Source organism: Microtus pennsylvanicus, chromosome 14 (genome assembly GCF_037038515.1).
Source record: "Microtus pennsylvanicus isolate mMicPen1 chromosome 14, mMicPen1.hap1, whole genome shotgun sequence".
Classification (NCBI taxonomy): domain Eukaryota; kingdom Metazoa; phylum Chordata; class Mammalia; order Rodentia; family Cricetidae; genus Microtus; species Microtus pennsylvanicus.
This window is the reverse complement of record NC_134592.1, coordinates 16,560,899-16,581,398: the sequence shown is the minus strand read 5'-3', so window position 1 is coordinate 16,581,398 and position 20,500 is coordinate 16,560,899. Positions and strand designations below refer to the sequence as shown.

General features: G+C 34.8%; 1 protein-coding gene across 2 annotated transcripts in view; it reads right to left on the bottom strand.

The window, feature by feature from the left end:
• The window catches only part of Tc2n (tandem C2 domains, nuclear), a 47,503-nt gene that overhangs the window by 15,668 nt on the left and 11,335 nt on the right, over positions 1-20,500 (bottom strand). For both annotated transcript variants that reach the window (XM_075947719.1, XM_075947720.1), the window contains exons 3-9: positions 19,972-20,202; positions 10,615-10,782; positions 9,546-9,637; positions 7,118-7,193; positions 6,087-6,187; positions 3,707-3,823; positions 1,287-1,478 (exon numbers count right to left, since the gene is read on the bottom strand). In XM_075947719.1, the coding sequence (XP_075803834.1) occupies positions 1,287-1,478; positions 3,707-3,823; positions 6,087-6,187; positions 7,118-7,193; positions 9,546-9,637; positions 10,615-10,782; positions 19,972-20,202 (977 nt within the window). The remainder of the gene's footprint in view (positions 1-1,286; positions 1,479-3,706; positions 3,824-6,086; positions 6,188-7,117; positions 7,194-9,545; positions 9,638-10,614; positions 10,783-19,971; positions 20,203-20,500) is intronic.

Here is a 20,500-nt window from a genome sequence, read left to right as displayed (position 1 = left end):
TGCAACACATTAGATTCACAACTGGGAATCTATTGAAAACTACAAATGTCTCTGTCCTAACCCCCAAGAAAATTTAATTTTATTGGTTTAGGTGTGGACATGCTTTTAAAGTTCCCAAATGATACCGTTATTTTAATTATTACTTCAAGTCATCTTAAATTTTTTTTTTTGAGATAGGGTTTCTCTGTAGCTTGTAGCCTGTCCTGGAACTAGCTCTTGTAGACCAGGCTGGCCTCGAACTCACAGAGATCTGCTAGCCTCTGCCTCCCTAGTGTGGGATTAAAGGCGTGCACGACCACCGCCTGGCATCTTAAATATTTTTAAAGAAGTAAAATATAAATCTTACATAAATTTAAAATCATAATAGATTTATCTTATAAAGAATAAGACTAATTTATATAAATGTTATCCCTACAGAGAAGCTATATAGTTAAACCATTAGGAATTTCTAAATACTTTAATGACAATGTTTGACAGACTGATTGAGAGAGGCAAATAATCAGGTCTCAAAATCAACCAAGCACTTTTTCTATAATGCAATATCAACCAAAAATTATTAATAATTTTAAAAACTTCCATTCTTGGTCCAAAGAGATGGCTAAATTTGAAGGTGGTTGTTACCTAGCTTGACAATCAGAGTTTGATCCCCAGGAACTACATAGTGAAGACAACAATTTCCCACAACTTGTCCTCTGACCTTCATACACATGCCATAGCATATATCCTGTTCCCAAAATCAATAAATATTAAAAGTTTTTGAGTAAAAGCAAAAACACATTAAAATGAAAACAAATTTGCATTCTGTGATGGGGGTGGGTTGCAACTCATGCAGAACATGAAAGGTCCTGAACTTCATCACTAGTAACAGAGGCGGGGGCAACCAAATTCCATTCTAACCAACTTGTGAACAGATATACTGCTTACCTATGGTTAAAACCATTTTCTTAATTCTACTTTATTGCAATCTCAGATTGCACTTGAATTTTATGATTTATACTTATTTTTGCTGAGTCCTCAGCTACTGTGTTACTCCTACAGTATAAAACATTAATGAAAAATGTACTAAAACAGGATAGCATAATGTTACTCTGAAGAAAATAAAGAAAGAAAATGGTTAATGTTTTATAAATTATTTATAAAATAGTTTAAAATAATATTGCTTATTCAGAGTTCCCATGGTCTTCCAACATATTATACTGTTCAAAGTACCTCCAACAAATAAGTCATTTATTAAACCATTCTCAAGGTGTGTACTATGTTTAGTATTGGATACTATTATCACTTACAGAAATTTTTGAAGGTGGTATTATTTCCAACGAGTAATCTATTTCCTGTGTACTGAGAGTTCTGAGTGATAGAGAACATTTTCCAATGGTTTTCTTCCTGGGAGTCTGGGTTTGAATCTTAAATACAAGCCTCACAGTTTGTAGACTTTGTAGTTTAATAGCAAATACAAAAGTTTCCATAAATTCAATAGCCTTAAAAAAAATAAGAAAACAAATATAAATACTAAAAAGGCTGATATGACATGATAAAATAAGTTTTTATACCTAAGAAAGATATTTAGAATTTGTTTTTATAGTATATTTTTCATTAAAACATGAAAATGAATGTGGTCTTGTTTTACTATTTTCCTTAGCTTCACAAATTATAATTACTTAGGAATTAAGATCAATGCTAACAACAACCTCATCAGAATACATCTTTCCTGTAGGCAGAGGCTGCTCTTTTGTTTCTCAGCTGCCCAGAACTGAAATAATCACACAGAAACTATATTAATTGCAACAATGGTTGGCCAATAGCATATAAAAATAGGCATATTTTTAGCTATCTCCTATATCTTAAATTAACCCATTTTTATTATTTCATATTTTACCATGTTACCAGTAAGGTTCTGAGGCATCTGTCTCCTTAGGGCAGTTACATGGCGTCTCCCCGGTTCCACCTTCTTTTCTCCTCTATCTCTGCTTAGAATTCCTGCCTTGCCCTATTCTGTGCTGCCATAGGCCCAAAGCAGCTTCTGTATTAACCAATGGTATTAAAACACATTCACAGCATACAGAGGGGAATCCCACATCACTTTCCCTTTTTTCAAATTAGACCGTTTTTCCCAACCTTGGTTTTCTAATACACCTTTCTTCCTATTCATTGCAGTTTTTCAAAAGGTAATGAGAATAGTTCAAGAATTTCACATACAAGTTTACTAAGCATCCAGAATCTATGCTGTTCGCATCAATTCTCTCCTTAAAAGAGACTGAACACTAGATTGTTCTGTGATATATACTTCCTTCCTTACATATTTAGTATAGCTTTTTGAAAAGTCAGATATCTAGTCAACTAACAAATATGAGGGATATTATCTCCAAACTTTGTCATTATAATAATTAATACCACATCAGATAGAATTATGTTCCTGCTAGTCTCTCAAGCACTTTTTTTTAAATTACCAAGCTATAAAACTATACCAGTAAAATATTGCACATAAACTATTTAATAGTCTTACACAGTACAAGTGTGTTAGTATACTTCATATTTTCCATAACAGGGATCTCCCAAACGACTTGATGTATAAAAACAAATTTTGAAAATGAAGATTGATGACAGAATTTTTTCTAACCTTTGCTAAGTGTGTGTGTTTTAGAGTAATAGTTCTCAACCTTCCTAATGCTACAATCCTTCAATATAGTTCCTCATATTGTGGTGAGCCCAACCATAAAATTTTGTTGGTAGTTTATAACTGTAATTTTGCTACTGTCATGATTTGCAATGTAAATATCTGATGTGCAACCCTAAGGAATCACAACCCACATACTAAGAACCACTGTTTTAGAGTAATTTAAAAAAAAAAATCCTGTGCAGAATTGGGTAGGTTCAGAGGATCTGGGAGGAATTGGAAAGGGGGAAAGCATGATTAGAATATATTGAATTTAAAAATTCAATAAAATATTTCCTAATCATATTAATTAAAAATATCAATATGTATTTTATTATTAATAACTAAAATGAATTTTCTTGAATCCTTAGACACTTTAATTCTATTAATTAAGGTGATAAACTCTCTTAAAAGTTATCTTTTCAAGGCTAGAGAGATGGCTTAGTTGTTAAGGATGCATATTGTTTTTAGAGTGGATCTGAGCTCAAGTCTCAGCACCCACATCAGGTGGCTTACGGCCACCCGTTAATTCCAGCTCCAGAAGATTCACTGCACTTAAGTACACAAACCAACACACACAATTAAATATGAAGAATCTTAAAATATCTTTTTGCTTCCATGTAAAAACTTAACTTTGTAATCATATCAAAAGACAATAATGGACATGTATATAAATTAATGTGAAAACAATCTGTAAAACAAGACTCAAGATAATAAATCTCCTACTTATAATAACTGGAAGATTTGGGGAATAAGATTAACTGCAATTCTGCAATTACTTTCCAAAAGAAAAGTAGTTTCTTACCTATTCTACACACTCTAGCAATTACAATTTCCTTTGTAAATTCAGCTTAATACCAGACAATGTAATAGCAAAAACTCTTAGTATTTAAAATTATCTTTTAAAATAAAGGGTGTTTTGGAGAACTAAATTTTATTTACAAGTGATTTTATTTAGCTTCTCCAAAACAAAACGCTTTCTTATTCTCACATTTTACATAATTAAAAAAATAAATATGAGAAAAATGAAAAAAAATTCAAACACCTACTTACATTGGAAGCTTCTTTGGCTGAAGATCTGAAATGCACTGGCTTAGAGAAAGTTAAAGTCCCTTTTATAGAAATTGTGGGAGTGTCTCCATAACTAGAGGGCCAAATTACATCTCTGCACTAAAAACAAAAATATATTAAAACATAATTTATGTTTTTACAAAGAACTTTGACAACACAAATTTCCATATTTATTGAGTTAATAACTTTTTTGAGACTATCTGCAAAGCCCTGGTTTTTGGAACTCACTATGTAGACCAGGATCCACCTACCTCTGTCTACAGAGTGCTGGGATTAAAGATGTGTGCCACAATTCCCTCCTGAGTTAATGATTTTTGATTAAATTTTTAAATAAACTTTAGAATACTGTTTTTTCATGTTTCATCCATATTACTATTTTAACATTATTCTACAGTCCTATTAGCTTCCTTCATGACATTTTCATATAGATTTTATTTTAGCTATTATTCTTCCTCTGTTCCTCTCCTTGCCATGCCTCTCATTTGTACCCAGTTGTCTTCTTCTGGCTTTCAAGTAACATGTATTCCATTATCATCCCTAATCCCTTTCCTTAAAAACTCTTTTCCATAACAAATAATTTTAAAAGAAGCCAAAAACACCCCCCCTTAAGGTCCTCTTTCTAATTTTCCAACTTATGTCCATATAAGTACAAATATAAAAATTGAAAGCAGGGCCCACATGTGAAAGAGAACATGTAAGTATTTGTCTTCTGGTCTTGTTTATCTCACTTGGTAAAATCCAGATCTATTAATTTTATTAAAATTTTCAAAATTTCATTTATATGGCAAAATAAAATTCCATTGTGCACATGTGCCATATTTTACAATCAATTCATATGCTGACAGACAACAAGGTTGAGTTAATTTCCTTGCTACTATGAATAGAAAAGCAATAAACATGGATGTACAAGTATATCTTTAGTAAGACTTATAGTTCTACGGGGATGTCCTAGAGCCGAGTCCTATGGCAGTCCTATGGGGATGTCCTAGAGCCGAGTCCTATGGCAGTCCTATGGGGATGTCCTAGAGCTGAGTCCTATGGCAGTCCTATGGGGATGTCCTAGAGCCGAGTCCTATGGCAGTCCTATGGGGATGTCCTAGAGCCGAGTCCTATGGCAGTCCTATGGGGATGTCCTAGAGCTGAGTCCTATGGCAGTCCTATGGGGATGTCCTAGAGCCGAGTCCTATGGCAGTCCTATGGGGATGTCCTAGAGCCGAGTCCTATGGCAGTCCTATGGGGATGTCCTAGAGCCGAGTCCTATGGCAGTCCTATGGGGATGTCCTAGAGCCGAGTCCTATGGCAGTCCTATGGGGATGTCCTAGAGCCGAGTCCTATGGCAGTCCTATGGGGATGCTCCAGGAGCTGAGTCCTATGGCAGTCCTATGGGGATGTCCTAGAGCCGAGTCCTATGGCAGTCCTATGGGGATGCTCCAGGAGCTGAGTCCTATGGCAGTCCTATGGGGATGTCCTAGAGCTGAGTCCTATGGCAGTCCTATGGGGATGTCCTAGAGCCGAGTCCTATGGCAGTCCTATGGGGATGTCCTAGAGCCGAGTCCTATGGCAGTCCTATGGGGATGTCCTAGAGCCGAGTCCTATGGCAGTCCTATGGGGATGTCCTAGAGCCGAGTCCTATGGCAGTCCTATGGGGATGTCCTAGAGCTGAGTCCTATGGCAGTTCTACTTTTGCTTGTTTGTTCTGAGACCTCTCCTCAATGATCTCCATGGTGGTTACAGCAGTTTACACTCCTTTTCACCAAACATCCTCACCAGTATTCATTGTCATTTGCTTTTGATGACAGCCATTTCCCTGATGGCTGAGGATAATGAACATTACTTAAGAATTTATGATCCTTTTGTATTCCTTCTTTCAAGGGCTATCTGTTCCATTCTTTAGTTCACTTATTGGCTGGAAGTTTGGGGTTTTGGTGTGTAAAGTTTTTAGTTGTTTATATATTCAAGATATTAACTCCTACTCTAAAGTATGGCTGGCAAAGACTTTGTCCCAATCTGTAGGCTGTCCATTTATTCTGTTGATAGTTTCCTTTGCTGTTCAGAAACTTTTAAATCTTATGAAAGTCCACTTGTTAATCTTTGGAGTTAATAATTGGAATTATTTCCTGTGCTATCAGTTCTAATCCAATAGTTTTTACCTATGCCTATATCTTAAAGCTTTCCTTGTTTTCTTCTAGCAGTTTCAGTGTCAAATGCTTTATTAAACACTCTACTCTGCAAAATACAGCAGAATCCTAAATTATAAAGATAGTTACTGATCCCTTCTCCAGTAAGAAGCAACACTAGATACTTGTAGGTTATAAATATTCAATTTAATAATAAAAAATCAATATTAACTACACTAATTTACCTGCAAAACTGTGATCCAGATCTGTTCTGCTGAAGAATTATAAAACAATTTCACATTCAATCTCCCCAAGTCTCTTTCATCTCCTGATAGGGTGATTGTATCTAAATTATAAAGGACAAAAAGTAAAAATTCCATGCAATCTTTTTAATCCAATTAAGCTTTGATATGAACCAATTTTAAAAGATATATATATTATTCAATATATTATACATATGCAAATATACTATATATATTGAGTTTTGGACACAAGATCTATGTAGCTTTGCCTATCCTGGAACTCACTATGTAGACCAGGCTGGCCTTGAACTCACAGAGAGCTGCCTGCCTCTGCCTCTAAAGCATTGGGATTAAAGGCATGCGCCACCATGCCTGGCAAAAGCTGATACATTTTATTGTTCTAAGTTCCCAGTGTAGTAAGACGAAATCACACTTCTAGTGAAGTCCTAGACATAAAATACACTAAGAATGCATATAGTTTAGGAATTTAACAAAATTACAATGTCAGGAATTCAGTTAAAACTCTGCAAACTTTTGCAAATAGTACTTATAAGGTCTATGTGCTTCTGAAAGCTCCTTAATCCATACACTTTAAAACACAAACTGGGTGGTGGTGGTGCATGCCTTTAGTCCCAGCACTTGGGAGGCAGAGGCAAGCAGGTCTCTATGAGTTTGAGGCCAGCCTGGTGTACAGGACAGCTAAGGCTATACAGAGAAACCCTGTCTAAACAAACAAACACACACACACACACACACACACACACACACACACATACACACACACATATATAGTGTGTATGTATATATCAAACAAATAAAAGATATGTAAGAGCTTACTTAAAAAATATTCATTCTTGCCTGAACACTAAGCCATGGTTCATCTGATCTGAGTTTGTGATAATATTGTCAACATAGGTTCAATAACATGTAAAATGTATAGAACACTTTTTTCTTCATTCAACTAAACACTGTCAATCTATGACTGAGTAGAAATAATCTGCTCAACAGTATACATAAGATACTGCATTCCTTACCCAGGCTTCTGTTACTGCCCTGAGAATTTTTCCTGGAAGAAGAACTACTAGGCACACTGGACAACGAGTCATGTCTCTGCAACAACAACAAAATGCTTCAGTCAGAAACTGAGTATCAAACTTTAAAAACTTTCATATTTATGCCCCAATAAACACCCTGATATCAAACTCCATGTTAATCACTTTGTCAGTGTTATCAGTCAGAATGTCCCACTTTTGTAGGAGAGGAAACTAACGCATCAAAAAATACCTTCATAGGTAACATTGGAAAGCCTTTAGTACTTTTGGTTTGGTCTTAGTTTTCATGTTGAATACATTAATAGAAATGCCCAATAGCCTATAAAAGTGTAAAACAGGATTGTCAAAACATAGTCCCTCTAGATCAGGAGCATTTGTATTATGTAAACTTCATAGAAACAAAAATTCAGAACCCATCACAGAACTACTGAACCAAAAATTCTAGGTGTGAAGCTTTGACAGTTTGTATCTAACAAAATCGTCAAACAACTCAGATGCATGTTAAATGCTATAAATGACTAAGCATTTAAAAATTAATTGTATAATTATTAAGGCTAAATTAGAATACATGCCCATTTCATAAGGCATTCCTTCTCCACCAACATAAAGGGAAGTCCATAAGTTTATTTGCAAAGATGTTCAGGGTGCTTTTTCTCTCACTTATAGGAAGACAGATAACTTGTCTTTAAACTTTGCTTATCTCTATAGCAGTTGGGGAATATTATTTTAAGGTGTGTTGCTTTTGTTTATGCTGCATTTGATTAGCTGTGAAGCTATGACTTTTTGATGATGATTCTAATAAAGAGCTGAACGGCCAATAGTGAGGCAGGAGCAAAGATAGGCAGGGCTGGCAGGCAGAGAGGATAAATCGAAGAAGAACCAAGAGAACAAGAAGAGGAGGACATCAGGGGCCAGCCACCCAACCAGTCACAGAATAAGAAGGAAAGAAAGGTATACAGAAATAGAGAAAGATAAAAGCCCAGAGGCAAAAGGTAGTTCGGATTATTTAAGTTAAGAAAAGCCAACAAGAAACAAGTCAAGTTGAGGCGAGGCATTCATAACTAAGAGTAAGCCTCCATATGTGATTTATTTGGAACTGGGTGGTAGCCCCCCAAAAAACAATATGTCGTTATTTATTTATTTTTTTACTTTTTGATGTTTTCAGACATGGTTTTACTATGTGGTCTAGGCTGGTGTCATATTCTTTTTTTTTTCTCATATTCTTCAATGATCCTCTTGCCTCAGCCTTCTAGTGCTGGGATTACAAACATGGGGCACCATTTCTGGCTTATTTCCTAATTTCAAATAGAACTTAGCTGAACTAAGAATGAAATATTTTAATCTATCAAAGGATGCTATATTGATATTATTGAAAAATTAAAGTCTTACACCTCAATAGAAATATTAATTCTTAGTAACTGCCTGGTTATGTTCAATAAGCAAAGAAGTACTTTTAACTATATGATTTACAAATGCCAATTTCTGAAGATCCTTAAACTCATATCAATTGAGAGATACAAAATTATGTAAAATGAAGCAAATATAATGCCTTTCATTAATCACTGATATTTTCCTAAAATAATATATTTAGGCAATGTCACATATTTATTCTTCAGATATTGCTATACACATAAGCCACAGAAATAAAACATGTGATTCCACCAAATAGAGGTCTGATCTCCAAAATATACAAAGAACTCAAGAAATTGGACACCAAAAGATCACATAGTCCAATAAAAAAAAAAAGTGGAGAACAGACCTAAACAGAGAACTCTCAACAGAGGAATCTAAAATGGCTGAAAGACACTTAAGGAAATGTTCAACATCCTTAGTCATCAGAGAAATGCAAATCAAAACAACTCTGACATTCTATCTTACACCTGAAAGAGTGGCCAAGATCAAAAATACTGATGACATTTACACAATGGAGTATTACACAGCAGAAAAAAAATGACAGCTTGAATTTTGCAAGAAAATGGAGCTAGAAAACATTATTTTAGTGAGGTAGCCCAGACACAGAAAGACAGTTACCACATGTACTCACTCATAGGTGATTTTTAAACATAAAGCAAAGAAAGCCAGCTTACAAACCACAATTCCAGAGAACTTAGACAACAATGCAGACCCTAAGAGAGACTTACATAGATCTAATAATCTACATGGGAAGTAGAAAGTAGAAAAAGACAAGATCTCCTGAGTAAATTGGGAGCATGGGAACCTTGGGGGTAGGGTTGAAGGGGGAAGGAGAGAGGCAGGGAGGGGAGCAGAGAAAAATGTAGAGCTCAATAAATATCAATAACAATATGGAAAAAAAGTAAAAAAATAAAACATGTGATTCCTAATGTTTTGATATATTTATGTGAAAGGTTCACATATAAAGAAATTTATATGGTTATATAACATTATCTACCTGGATGAATCGTTGAGGTGGAGTTGTAAGATCAAACATGGATTTGCTTAGCCCAGGGGAAACAGGACGTTTACTGGTCCTTAAATCACAAACTACAAAGGGACAAGAGGAAAGTATTTTTTTATTAATAAAAATAAAACCGTGGCATTCTACCTAATTGTCATAAGTCAAATCCCCATAGGAATTCATCATGTATATTATATACAAATTTATATAAACAGAAATTTTGATAAAATCTTTAAAACTTCAATTATAAATTATTTTAATCTTTAAAACAGAAGACTGTAGCAATCAAATAATACATTTTCATATCCACATAACATTTTAAGCAGGTTTTTGTGATATTCCCAGTCCTTCATCCAGAAAAAATAATTTAATACAATATAATACTCTTTGAGAAGTGTAATTCAACTACTACTTAATAGACACATATAAAATTATAACATTTCAATCCTGAATCCCATGTGCTCTTATATTTCTATTTCTAGTTCTCCTCCCAAACTGTAAGATCTTTCTAAAAAGGAGCTCTGCACACAGTGTGTGTTCTAGCACAATGCTAAGTACAGAGCAGCCCTCAAGAAAATATTTTTTTGTTTTCAGTGATGCTGATATATGTCTACAGATAGACCTGTAAAATCTGAGAATGTTTTGAACATGGTAGTTCATATAATTGATAGTCCTAAATATCAAACTAAAAAAAATCTAGTTATTTTCTATTATTTGTGTCTACCTCCAATCATGAGCTCTTAAATTCATTTAGCTGACTGGAACAGAAAAAGAAAATACTATAAATATCTATAGTAAAATTTATTAAGTATATAACAAAATGTATGTAAAATAACCTATAATAAAATTTTTTCTAAAAGAAAAAAAATGAAGTGGAATTGGCAACCACCATTATCTGTAAATTTTTATACTAATTGTAAAAACAGAGAGAAGTCATAACACTTATCACACACTCGTGAAGTCTGCTTTGCTCTTAATAGCTATTTCTGCTAGAGTCTTAGATTTAAATCTCTAAATTTGTTAAAGATAAGCCCAGAGGAAAAGCACAAAAATGTTTTCTTACCAGAGCCATACATTTTTTTGGTTTCAAAATGAGAAGGAAAGCGCCTATTTAAATCAGGTGAACAGTGCTGATACATATAGCACGGATTATACACATCATAGCTGGGTCCATGGTACAATGAACTGCAGAGTTCTGCCTTTTGATCTCCAAAAGATGCTCTGACAGATCCTGAAAGCAAGTGTTTCTATAAGCCACTGAAGGAATAGGTTAGAAATACTTTGTCATAAATGAAACTAAAACATATGCCTTAACCAGCACACTCTTATAGAACTGTAAGTACATGATGTATGTAAGGAATGAGCCAAGAATTGCTCTTAAGACAGGCAAATTTTTGGCATTTTTCTTTGCCCTATAGATAATTCTGTAGTTCACTGCCTGGATTTCATCTTATGTTTCTACTAACATATATAACAGATTTTAAATGATTTTTACAAACATTCTTTTGAAGAAAACATTTAAAAATTGACCACATGCAATAAGATACACTAAGCAGATCTGTTCTCTGAAAGGACTCAAGTCAAATAAAGCATTTTTTAAATACAGTGCAAGTAAGCTGAAAATCAAGAAGCAACAATAAAATTAATAGAAAATATTTATAGAAATACTAAGAACCAAGAATATTTTAACATAAGCTTTAAGAAGAAAATCAAGGTACTTGGGAGATAGCTCAGTTGTTAAAAGCACTTGCTGCTCTTCCAAAGAACTGGAGTGCAGAAGCCAGCACCCATGTCAGGCAGCTCACAATAACCTGTAACTCTAGCTCCTGGGTATCTGACACATTCTTCTGGATTCCTCAGGCACACACATACCATGGCAAACACAGAGACACATATACACATATTATAAATAAAAATAAATCTTTAGAAAACAAAGGAACAAGAAGAAAAAAATTAAATTTTTTTTGTACTGGATATAAAGAATTAAATTTTCGTATGACAGAAAAGCGGATTAATGAAACAGAATACAAGACCCTGAAAGAGCAATTATTTTACAAATATTTGATATATAAGCAATGTGACTTCATATAGCAGTGGAGAAAAGATGGTCTTTTCACTAAAAGGTTAAGTTAATTGAATACTAATATGGGGGAAGACAATTTAATCATATTTATTTTGAAAATTATATGTGGATAGCAGATCTAAATTAAACATCAAAGATGAATAAACCTTCTATAGTTATTTGTAAGAAAGGCTTTGAACACAGAACATTCAATCATAAAAGTGTGTTAACTATATTAAAACTTAAAAGACTTTCATCAAAGGCTACTTAAGAAAGTACACAGGAAACCCAGAATGGGAGAAGAACACATGCAACCAAATATAACTGGCCCACTATGTGAGAGTCACAAAAAATACTTTACAGTGGTTTTGTAATATATATATATATATATATATATATATATATATATATATATATGTGTGTGTGTGTGTGTGTGTGTGTGTGTGTGTGTGTGCAATTTGTATATAATATACATATTATATATATATGCATACTATACCTTATGTTTAGAACAAATAATGGATTATAAGGCATACTTATGTTTGGATATGAAAACACTAAAATTACTAGCTACTTGAATGAAATCTCACAATCATGAGGAAGAATAAAAAAATACATGAACAAAATAATATATGCTGACTAGGTCATTTCATTCCAGTTTTGTTTTTAGGGGATTACTGTGTGTGCGAACATGTGTGTCTCTGTGACTATATATGTTTCTTATACTTTTTGCTTGGATCTTTTTCTCTGTTTGTTTTACCTTATTCCGACCTGTTTATTTTTATCTTATTTTATTATTATTCCTTAGATGCCTGTTTGCTTTCTAAGATGAGACAGAAAGGATATGAATCAGAATGGGAGGAGAAGCAGGGAGGAACTGAAAGGAGTTGGGGGAATGTAATCAGAATATATTCTATGGAAAAAAATCTATTTTCAATAAAAGAAAAATTAAGCAAATAAATAAATAAAGACCAGAAAACAGGATAAGCACATAACATGTGCAAATGCATTAAGAGGAAAAGCTAAACTTATGATAAGAACAAGTGTGATACTGATCACCCACAATGAATAAGAGGCAGTCTTGCTGGTAATTCTCTATTTTCCTTACTTGGGTAGTGCCTCTATATGTATTTTACTTTTTAATACATCACTGAGCTTTACATTTCTGTTTTGTGTCTTTTCCTCCATATGTAAGATAGCTTACAATTTTAAAAGGCTAAAACAACTTAAAAATTTCTTTCAGGGGGCTGGAGGGATGGCTCAACAGTTAAGAGCACTGCCCACTCTTTCAAAGGTCCTGAGTTCAATTCCCAGCAACCACATGGTGGCTCACAACCATCTGCAATGAGGTCTGGTACCCTCTTCTGTATAAATAATAAATAAATAAATATTTTTAAAAAATTCTTTCAGGTTTAATAAACACATTGCATAAACTAAGATTTTCCAAAGGTCTAAATTCTGATGGCTATGTCAGTAAAGTCATTACTTTACAATCATCAGGATCTGGATTTACTTCCCAGAACCCCTCAAAGCTGCTGAGCACAGATGTGTGTACTGTAATTCCAGTGCTAGGAGGGCAAGCTGGCCAGTCCATCCAGCCTAATTGATGAGCGTTAGGGAGGGATTCTCTCTCAGTGGAGGCAGATGTGTTACTAAAAATGTCACCAGAGGATGTGTTCTCATCTCCTTACATGCATGCACCCACACACATATTTTTTTTAAGTTAAGGGCTGAGAAGATGGCTTAGTCAATAAGTGCCTGCCTGACTCTAGATCTCCAGCACATAAAAGCCAAGTGTGTTGGCACTTATCTGTCACGCTAGCTCTAAAAGTACAGAGACAGCAGAACTCCCAGAGCCCATTGGCCAGCCAATGCAGCCATTTGGTGAGCTCTGAGATCAGGGAGAGACATTGTCTCAAAAGCAGGATGGGAAGCAACAGAAGACAGCAGTGTCAACCTCTCACCTCCACAAGCATGTGTGCATGTATACACACACAAACACAAATATGCACTCACTCATAGTTTGTACACACAAAACACATAAAATTTCTTTAAAGTTTAAATTATTGCCATATTTGATTCTCTGTCCTACTTAAAATTGAACTAATAAAATAAACTGGTATTTTCTGAATTAAGCTAAACGATTTTTTAAAAAAGTATTTACAATGAGTTCAGAAAAGAAAAAATAAAATATGAGATATAATATGAAAGTTTATCATCATTCTGGCTCAGGCATAACTGCATAATCCAAGTAAAATACAGAGGCAGGAAGATTCTGAAGAGTTGTGATATCTGAGAGTCATATTTACATACCTTATAAACTAACACTTAAGTCATTTAGCACATAAACAAAATGTTACTAGAAGATTTACTTTATGGCAACAAGAGTAGCAATAAACCTAAGAGCATCATTTTAATATTGCAATATAATATATAAATATTTGCATATAATAAAATTAAAATTTATATACTTATAAGATATGTTTATATTTTATATGCCATACAAATAAATGTCATTTATATGACATATAAATAAAATATATTTGTATATAATACAATATATAAATTTATTGTTATTATTATTTCTAAAGATCCTTAGTACCATCAAAGATAATTCATTACTTTTATAAGGTATTCCTAGAATGTAAGAATATTCTCATTTAGCCGGGCAGTGGTGGCGCACGCCTTTAATCCCAGCACTCGGGAGGCAGAGGCAGGTGGATCTCTGTGAGTTCGAGGCCAGCCTGGTCTACAAGAGCTAGTTCCAAGACAGGAACCAAAAAGCTACAGAGAAACTCTGTCTCGAAAATCCAAAAAAAAAAAAAAAAAAGAATATTCTCATTTCAACTTTCTTTCTTATAAGTAAAGCACTAAAGAATTTATATCTTTCTTTCAGACAGTACACAATGATATCTAAGGTTCAACTAGAATTTCTTTCAGTTTACTAAACCACAGGGCTATAAAATGAAATGTAACACTACATGATAGCCTACTCCTCTTAAAAACCACAATTAAAAGTTTTTAAGCCCAAATGTCTATTATCTTTAGCAGATAGGCAGGTAAGCAATGATTTTTTTTAAGTTTAATGATAAAATCTGTTGTCAGTGTAGTAAGGACCTAGTAAGGGACAGTCGTATTCAGACCCATCAGTTAGTAAATTATGGGACAAATTTGTAACACTTAAAAAAGTTTTAGTTATTATTGATAGTAGTCTGTTGTCTCAGGATTGCCTCCCCATCTCATTCCATCAACCATACATACACACAAATACACATATATTTGACTTCTACAATTGGGCTCCAAGAGGACTTTCTCAAATTAGGTAATTTTCATATTCATATGTGTGTGTGTGTGTGTGTGTGTGTGTGTGTGTGTGTGTGGTCTTCAATGTGCCTATAATTTAAGAGTTAAGCAATTTTTTTACCTATGTAATTTAAAATTAAATTTGTTTTCTAGTAAGTACATGAGAAGAACAAAAGAAAACCTATCATCTATTGCTATATATTTCTTACTTTTTTAACTAAGAAAACAATATTAAAGCATTCTGTTGTGGTTTGAAAGAAAAATGTACCCATTGGCTCATGTATCTCAACTACTGGTCTTCAGCTGGTGCACTGGTTGAGAGGTTATGGAACCTTTAAGAGCTACAGCTTTGCTGGAGAGTATGCTACCATTATGAGCAGGAGAGACATTTGAGAGTTTCAAGTCTTGCCCCACTTCATATTCATTCTCTCTGCCTCTTGTATGTGATTAAAATGTGATCAGTCAGCTTCCTGCTCTGTCCACTTGCTGCAATGTTTCCCCACCATTACGATTCATTCTTGCTCTTACTCTAAAACCAAAATAAACTCTTCTTCCTTTTTGTCATGGTATTTATCACAGCAACAGAAAAGTAACTAATGTCTTATCTGTCTAGAAATATATTTTAAATAATGTATGGTATATCCATATGATGAGATACTATAGAGCCATTAAAATCAATAAATATGAAAACATGGTGTGTGTGTGCATCTATCTATCTATATCTATGTCTATAGATATATAGATATAGATATGATCATAAGACTAAACATATGGTTGTGCTGGCTAGTCTTATGTCAACTTGACATAAGCTAGAGTCATATGAAAGGAGAGAATATCAATTGAGAAAATGTCTCCACAAGATCCAGCTGTAAGGCATTTTCTTAATCAGCTGTTGATGGGGGAGAGTCTACCTCATGGAGGGTGGTGCCATCCCTGGGCATGGTGGTCTTGGGTTCTATAAGAAAGCAGACTGAGAAAACCATGGGAAGCAAGCCAGTAAATAGCTCTCCTCCATGGCCTTTGTATCAGCTCCTGTGGTGTGGGAAGTCCTTCTATGTGTTGCTTTTATTGGTTAATGAATAAATGTTTCAGCCAGTGGCTTAGCAGAATAGGGCAAGGAGGGAGTTCCAAGTAGATAGAGGAGGAGAGAGTAGGCGGAGTCAGAGAGAAGCCCTGTAGCCTCAGCCTTTGCCAGAGACAGACTTGCTGGAACTTTACCCGGTAAGCAGCAGCCACATGGTGATACACAGATCAATAGAATGGGTTAGTTTAGGATATAAGAGCTAATTAGCAATACACTTAAGAGATTGTCCAAACAGTATTGCAAATAATATAGTTTCTGAGTGATTAAGTGGTCTGGGCAGCCAGGAACGAACAAGTGGCCTCCACCAACACTCCTGCCTACAGGTCCCTTCCCTGTTTGAGTTACTGCCCGGATTTCCTTCAGTGATGAATAGTGATAGGAAAGTATAAGCCAAATAAATTCTTTCCTTCCTATCTTGACTTTTGATCATGGTGTTTCACTGCAGCAACAGAAACCCTAACTACTACTAATTAACCCTAAAACAATGGTTTAATTTGAATATTTTTAACATATATGAATAAAAAAGGGAGTCCTGTCAAGAAAGAAAGGTACTTTTCCCCAAGCCTGACAATACGAGTCTAATCCCTAAAGCCTTTTGGTGGAAGGAGAGAACTGACTCTTGCAAGTTGTCTTCTAAGTTCCACATGAGCACCCACATACACACGTATGTAAATAACAGGTAACTGACCCACTGATCAGATACTCCCTGAGTCACAAATTTTAAAACTATTTTTTGAGACACACTTGATATATGCAAAGTAACAGTTGGTTACTGTGGTAGGACCATGCACTGGGTTCATTTTTCTTCCTTAAGGAAAAAAAATCACTTCCATTTCAACAAACCCAGTATGTCCTACAGACAACAATAAATTATAAAATGAAAACTAACCAAACAAGTAAAATTCCTAAAAGTACTGCAGTATAAAGAAAAGTAGTGTGTAACACATGTTACAGATGACTGATTTTCAGTGTAAGCCAAAGCCAACACTACACAGAGCAGACAAAACTCAGAGAGCGAAAGGCAGATTAACCTGAGAGCAATATTCCAAGCAACCAGGCATGCTGAAAAGAGAGGTTAAAATCCTGGAAAGGAGAAATTCTAAATTTTGATAAAGTTTGATCAAATATCTGGCTAATCCCTGAACCAAAACTCAAGAGCTGACCCCTAATGCAGCATTTGTAGTCCAAGTTCAACCAAGTTACCACTCTGGAGGGAGACAGGAAGGGTAGAAAAAGGAAATAAGATTGTCAAATCAATATAGCCAAATCTAGAGTCTCCACAATATCATTAAATATTCAGAATATAAACCAAAATTAGTCCACATAAAAAGTAACTGAAACATGTGACCTATTTTCAAAGGAAAAGGAATGACAGAATCTAAATCTAGATGGATGACTTAGGTACTGAAATTAACACAGATATACCACGATAACTAGCAAAAGACATAAAATACTTCTACAATAATAGAATAGTAAGTTACAAGTGGCAAGATAAATATACAAAAAGAAACAAATACAAATCCTAATACATAATGTCTAAAATAAAATATTCAGAAAATAAACAAAAGCAGAATGAGGATGACAAATAAGAAAGATCATGAACTTGAAATGGGCCAGTTATTCTCAAACTAAAGAAAAGTTATTGAGGAAAAAAATGAGTATCAGAACCACAGAATAGCAAAAAATCAGACTATGTAAAATCAGAATCCCAAAACAGAAAGAAGAAAAAACAGAAAAACATGTGGACAAGTATTATATTTCTTGACATGGGTTTTACATGTCTCTGTCAATATTCAATAAATAGCATATTTGAAACTCAGCAAGTACACACAAAATTCAAAAGTATATTTTCGGGTTTTTTGTTTGTTTTTTGTTTTGTTTTGGTTTTGTTTGTTTGTTTGTTTTTTGAGACAGGTTTTCTCTGTAGCTTTGGAGCCTGTCCTGGAACTAGCTCTTGTAGACCAGGCTGGCCTTGCGCTCTGCCTGTCTCTGCCTCCCGGGTGCTGGGATTAAAGGCATGCGCCACTATCACCCAGAAATTAAAAAAGCATTTTAAGAAAAGTACATTGTACATAAGATTTATGCTAAAATTCTAAATAGGTCACTAAACTTCAGTAAATGCTATATCTAAGTACTTAGAAGATGTATATTGAAGACTTCAATGTATTTTAAAATGTTTCACACAGTCCTTGTCAAAAGAGAGGATTAATACTGACTAGAAGGATGGAATTATATAGATTAATGATAAAAATTGTATAGTAAAATGCTAATGGAACAATTTAAGTTTTAGACATAGAGGTATTACTGATAAATTCTTTTGAGTCCTTTATATGCTTGAAATTTTTCTAATAAAATTTTGTAGGGAAAAGCCACTGTGACTGACAATATTTCAATGGACGGATACAAATTATTTTTTAAATAAGAGCTATACGTCTTTACTAACTAACCTAATTAATCTTTAATTAATCTGAGTCAGATTTCAGTCAATGAATCTACCTTATTCATGTATTTATCCAGTTTGGGAATCAAACCTGAGGAAGAAAGAAGGGAGTAAGGAAGGGAGGAAAAGAAAAGCAGAATGGGAAGGAGAAGGAAAGAAAGATAACCAGAAAGCAGATTACTTGTTCCCTGTGTCTTATTGTACCAAATTTTAGAAAATAGTAACTATTTTTGTTTCATTCTTTAATGATTGAACTCTTTTATTTTTTTTCTAGTTGCATAAAGAAGAATATGCCTATATTTTTTAACTCAAACTGGAGGAGCAAGAGATATGGTTCAACAGTTAAAAGAACTTGTTACTGGGGCTGGAGAGATGGCTCAGAGGTTAAGAGAATTGCCTGCTCTTCCAAAGGTCCTGAGTTCAATTCCCAGCAACCACATGGTGGCTCACAACCACCTGTAATAAGGTCTGGTGCCCTCTTCTGGCCTGCAGGTATGCACACAGACAGAATATTGTATACATAATAGATAAATAAATAAATATTAAAAAAAAGAAGAACTTGTTACTTTTCCAGAGGACTCAAGTTTAATGTCCAGAACCCACACTGGGCAGCTCACAATCACTTGTAACTCGAGCTCCATAACATCCAGTACTATCTTCTGGCCTCCACAGACATCAAAAAACATGTAGTATACACAGACATAAATACATACACATATAAGTAAAAATATATTATTCTTAAGCCAAGCTACATATAAATGTGCCATGCTATTTGTGATCAGTTTCTACAGTGGGACATTTCTTCTTTTTTTTTTTTTTTATTGAGAAAAGGAGAAAAAAAAAAACAAGTTTCCACCTCCTCCCAGCCTCCCATTTCCCTCCCCCTCCTCCCACCCTTCTCCCCCTCCTCTCACCCTTCTCCCCCTCCCCCCACTCCTTTCCCCCTCCCTCTCCAGTCCAAAGAGCAGTCAGGGTTTTCTGCCCTGTGGTAAGTCCTAGGTCCTCCCCCCTCCGTCCATATCTAGGAAGGTGAACATCCAAACTGGCTAGGCTCCCACAAAGCCAGCACATTACGTAGGATCAAAACCCCATGCCATTGTCCTTTGCGTCTCATCAGCCCTCATTGTTCGCCATGTTCAGAGAGTCCAGTTTTATCCCATGCTTTTTCAGTCACAGTCCAGCTGGCCTTGGTGAGCTCCCAATAGATCAGCTCCACTGTCTCAGTGGATGGGTGCACCCCTCGTGGTCCCTACATCTTTGCTCATGTTCTCCCTCCTTCTACTCCTCATTGGGACCTTGGGGGCTCCGTCCAGTGCTCCAATGTAGGTCTCTGTCTCTATCTCCATCCATTTACAGTGGGACATTTCAAAAATACTGTTCATTAAGCTGTTCTACAGAAAAGAACTTATAAAACTCAAAATATAAATATTTGTATAAATTTTGAATGAAAGATATAAAAAGCAAAATAACACCATTAACAGTATTTAAATGGTCCATGTTGATTTTTAAATCATGTGATTTTATTGCTTACCTTCTAATTCATCCAGATGTGAGGGAGTTCCTTGCATCCTGGGCTGAATATAAGATAATTTAAACCTGGGCACCACAAATGGTACTTCTTTGCCATCACATGGTAATTTGGAAAGCAAATAATCCTCACTACAGCCAACTTGGGGCTTTACTGAAACAGAAGTCAATGGAGGTGTACAGATGGTATTTTGGCCATTTGAGACTGATGCTGTAAAGTCCCTTTCCACAGAAGCTGCATTCAAAGGAAGAAAAAGATCAGAAGTAAGTCACAATTATGCATATAGATTATATGTAATAATCTAAACCCAAAATGGTTAGTATTTTTTAAATCACTATTATTTTTTTATTTTCACTTTATTTTGTTATTTTGTTTTGAGACAAGAACTTACTATGTAATTCTAGCTAATGTGGAACTTGCTATGTAAATTATACTTTCCTGGAATTCACAGAGCTCTGCTGGCTTCTGCTACTTGCTTCTGCCTATAGAATGCTAGGGCTAACTGTGTGTGACAGCATGCCGGGCCTTTTTA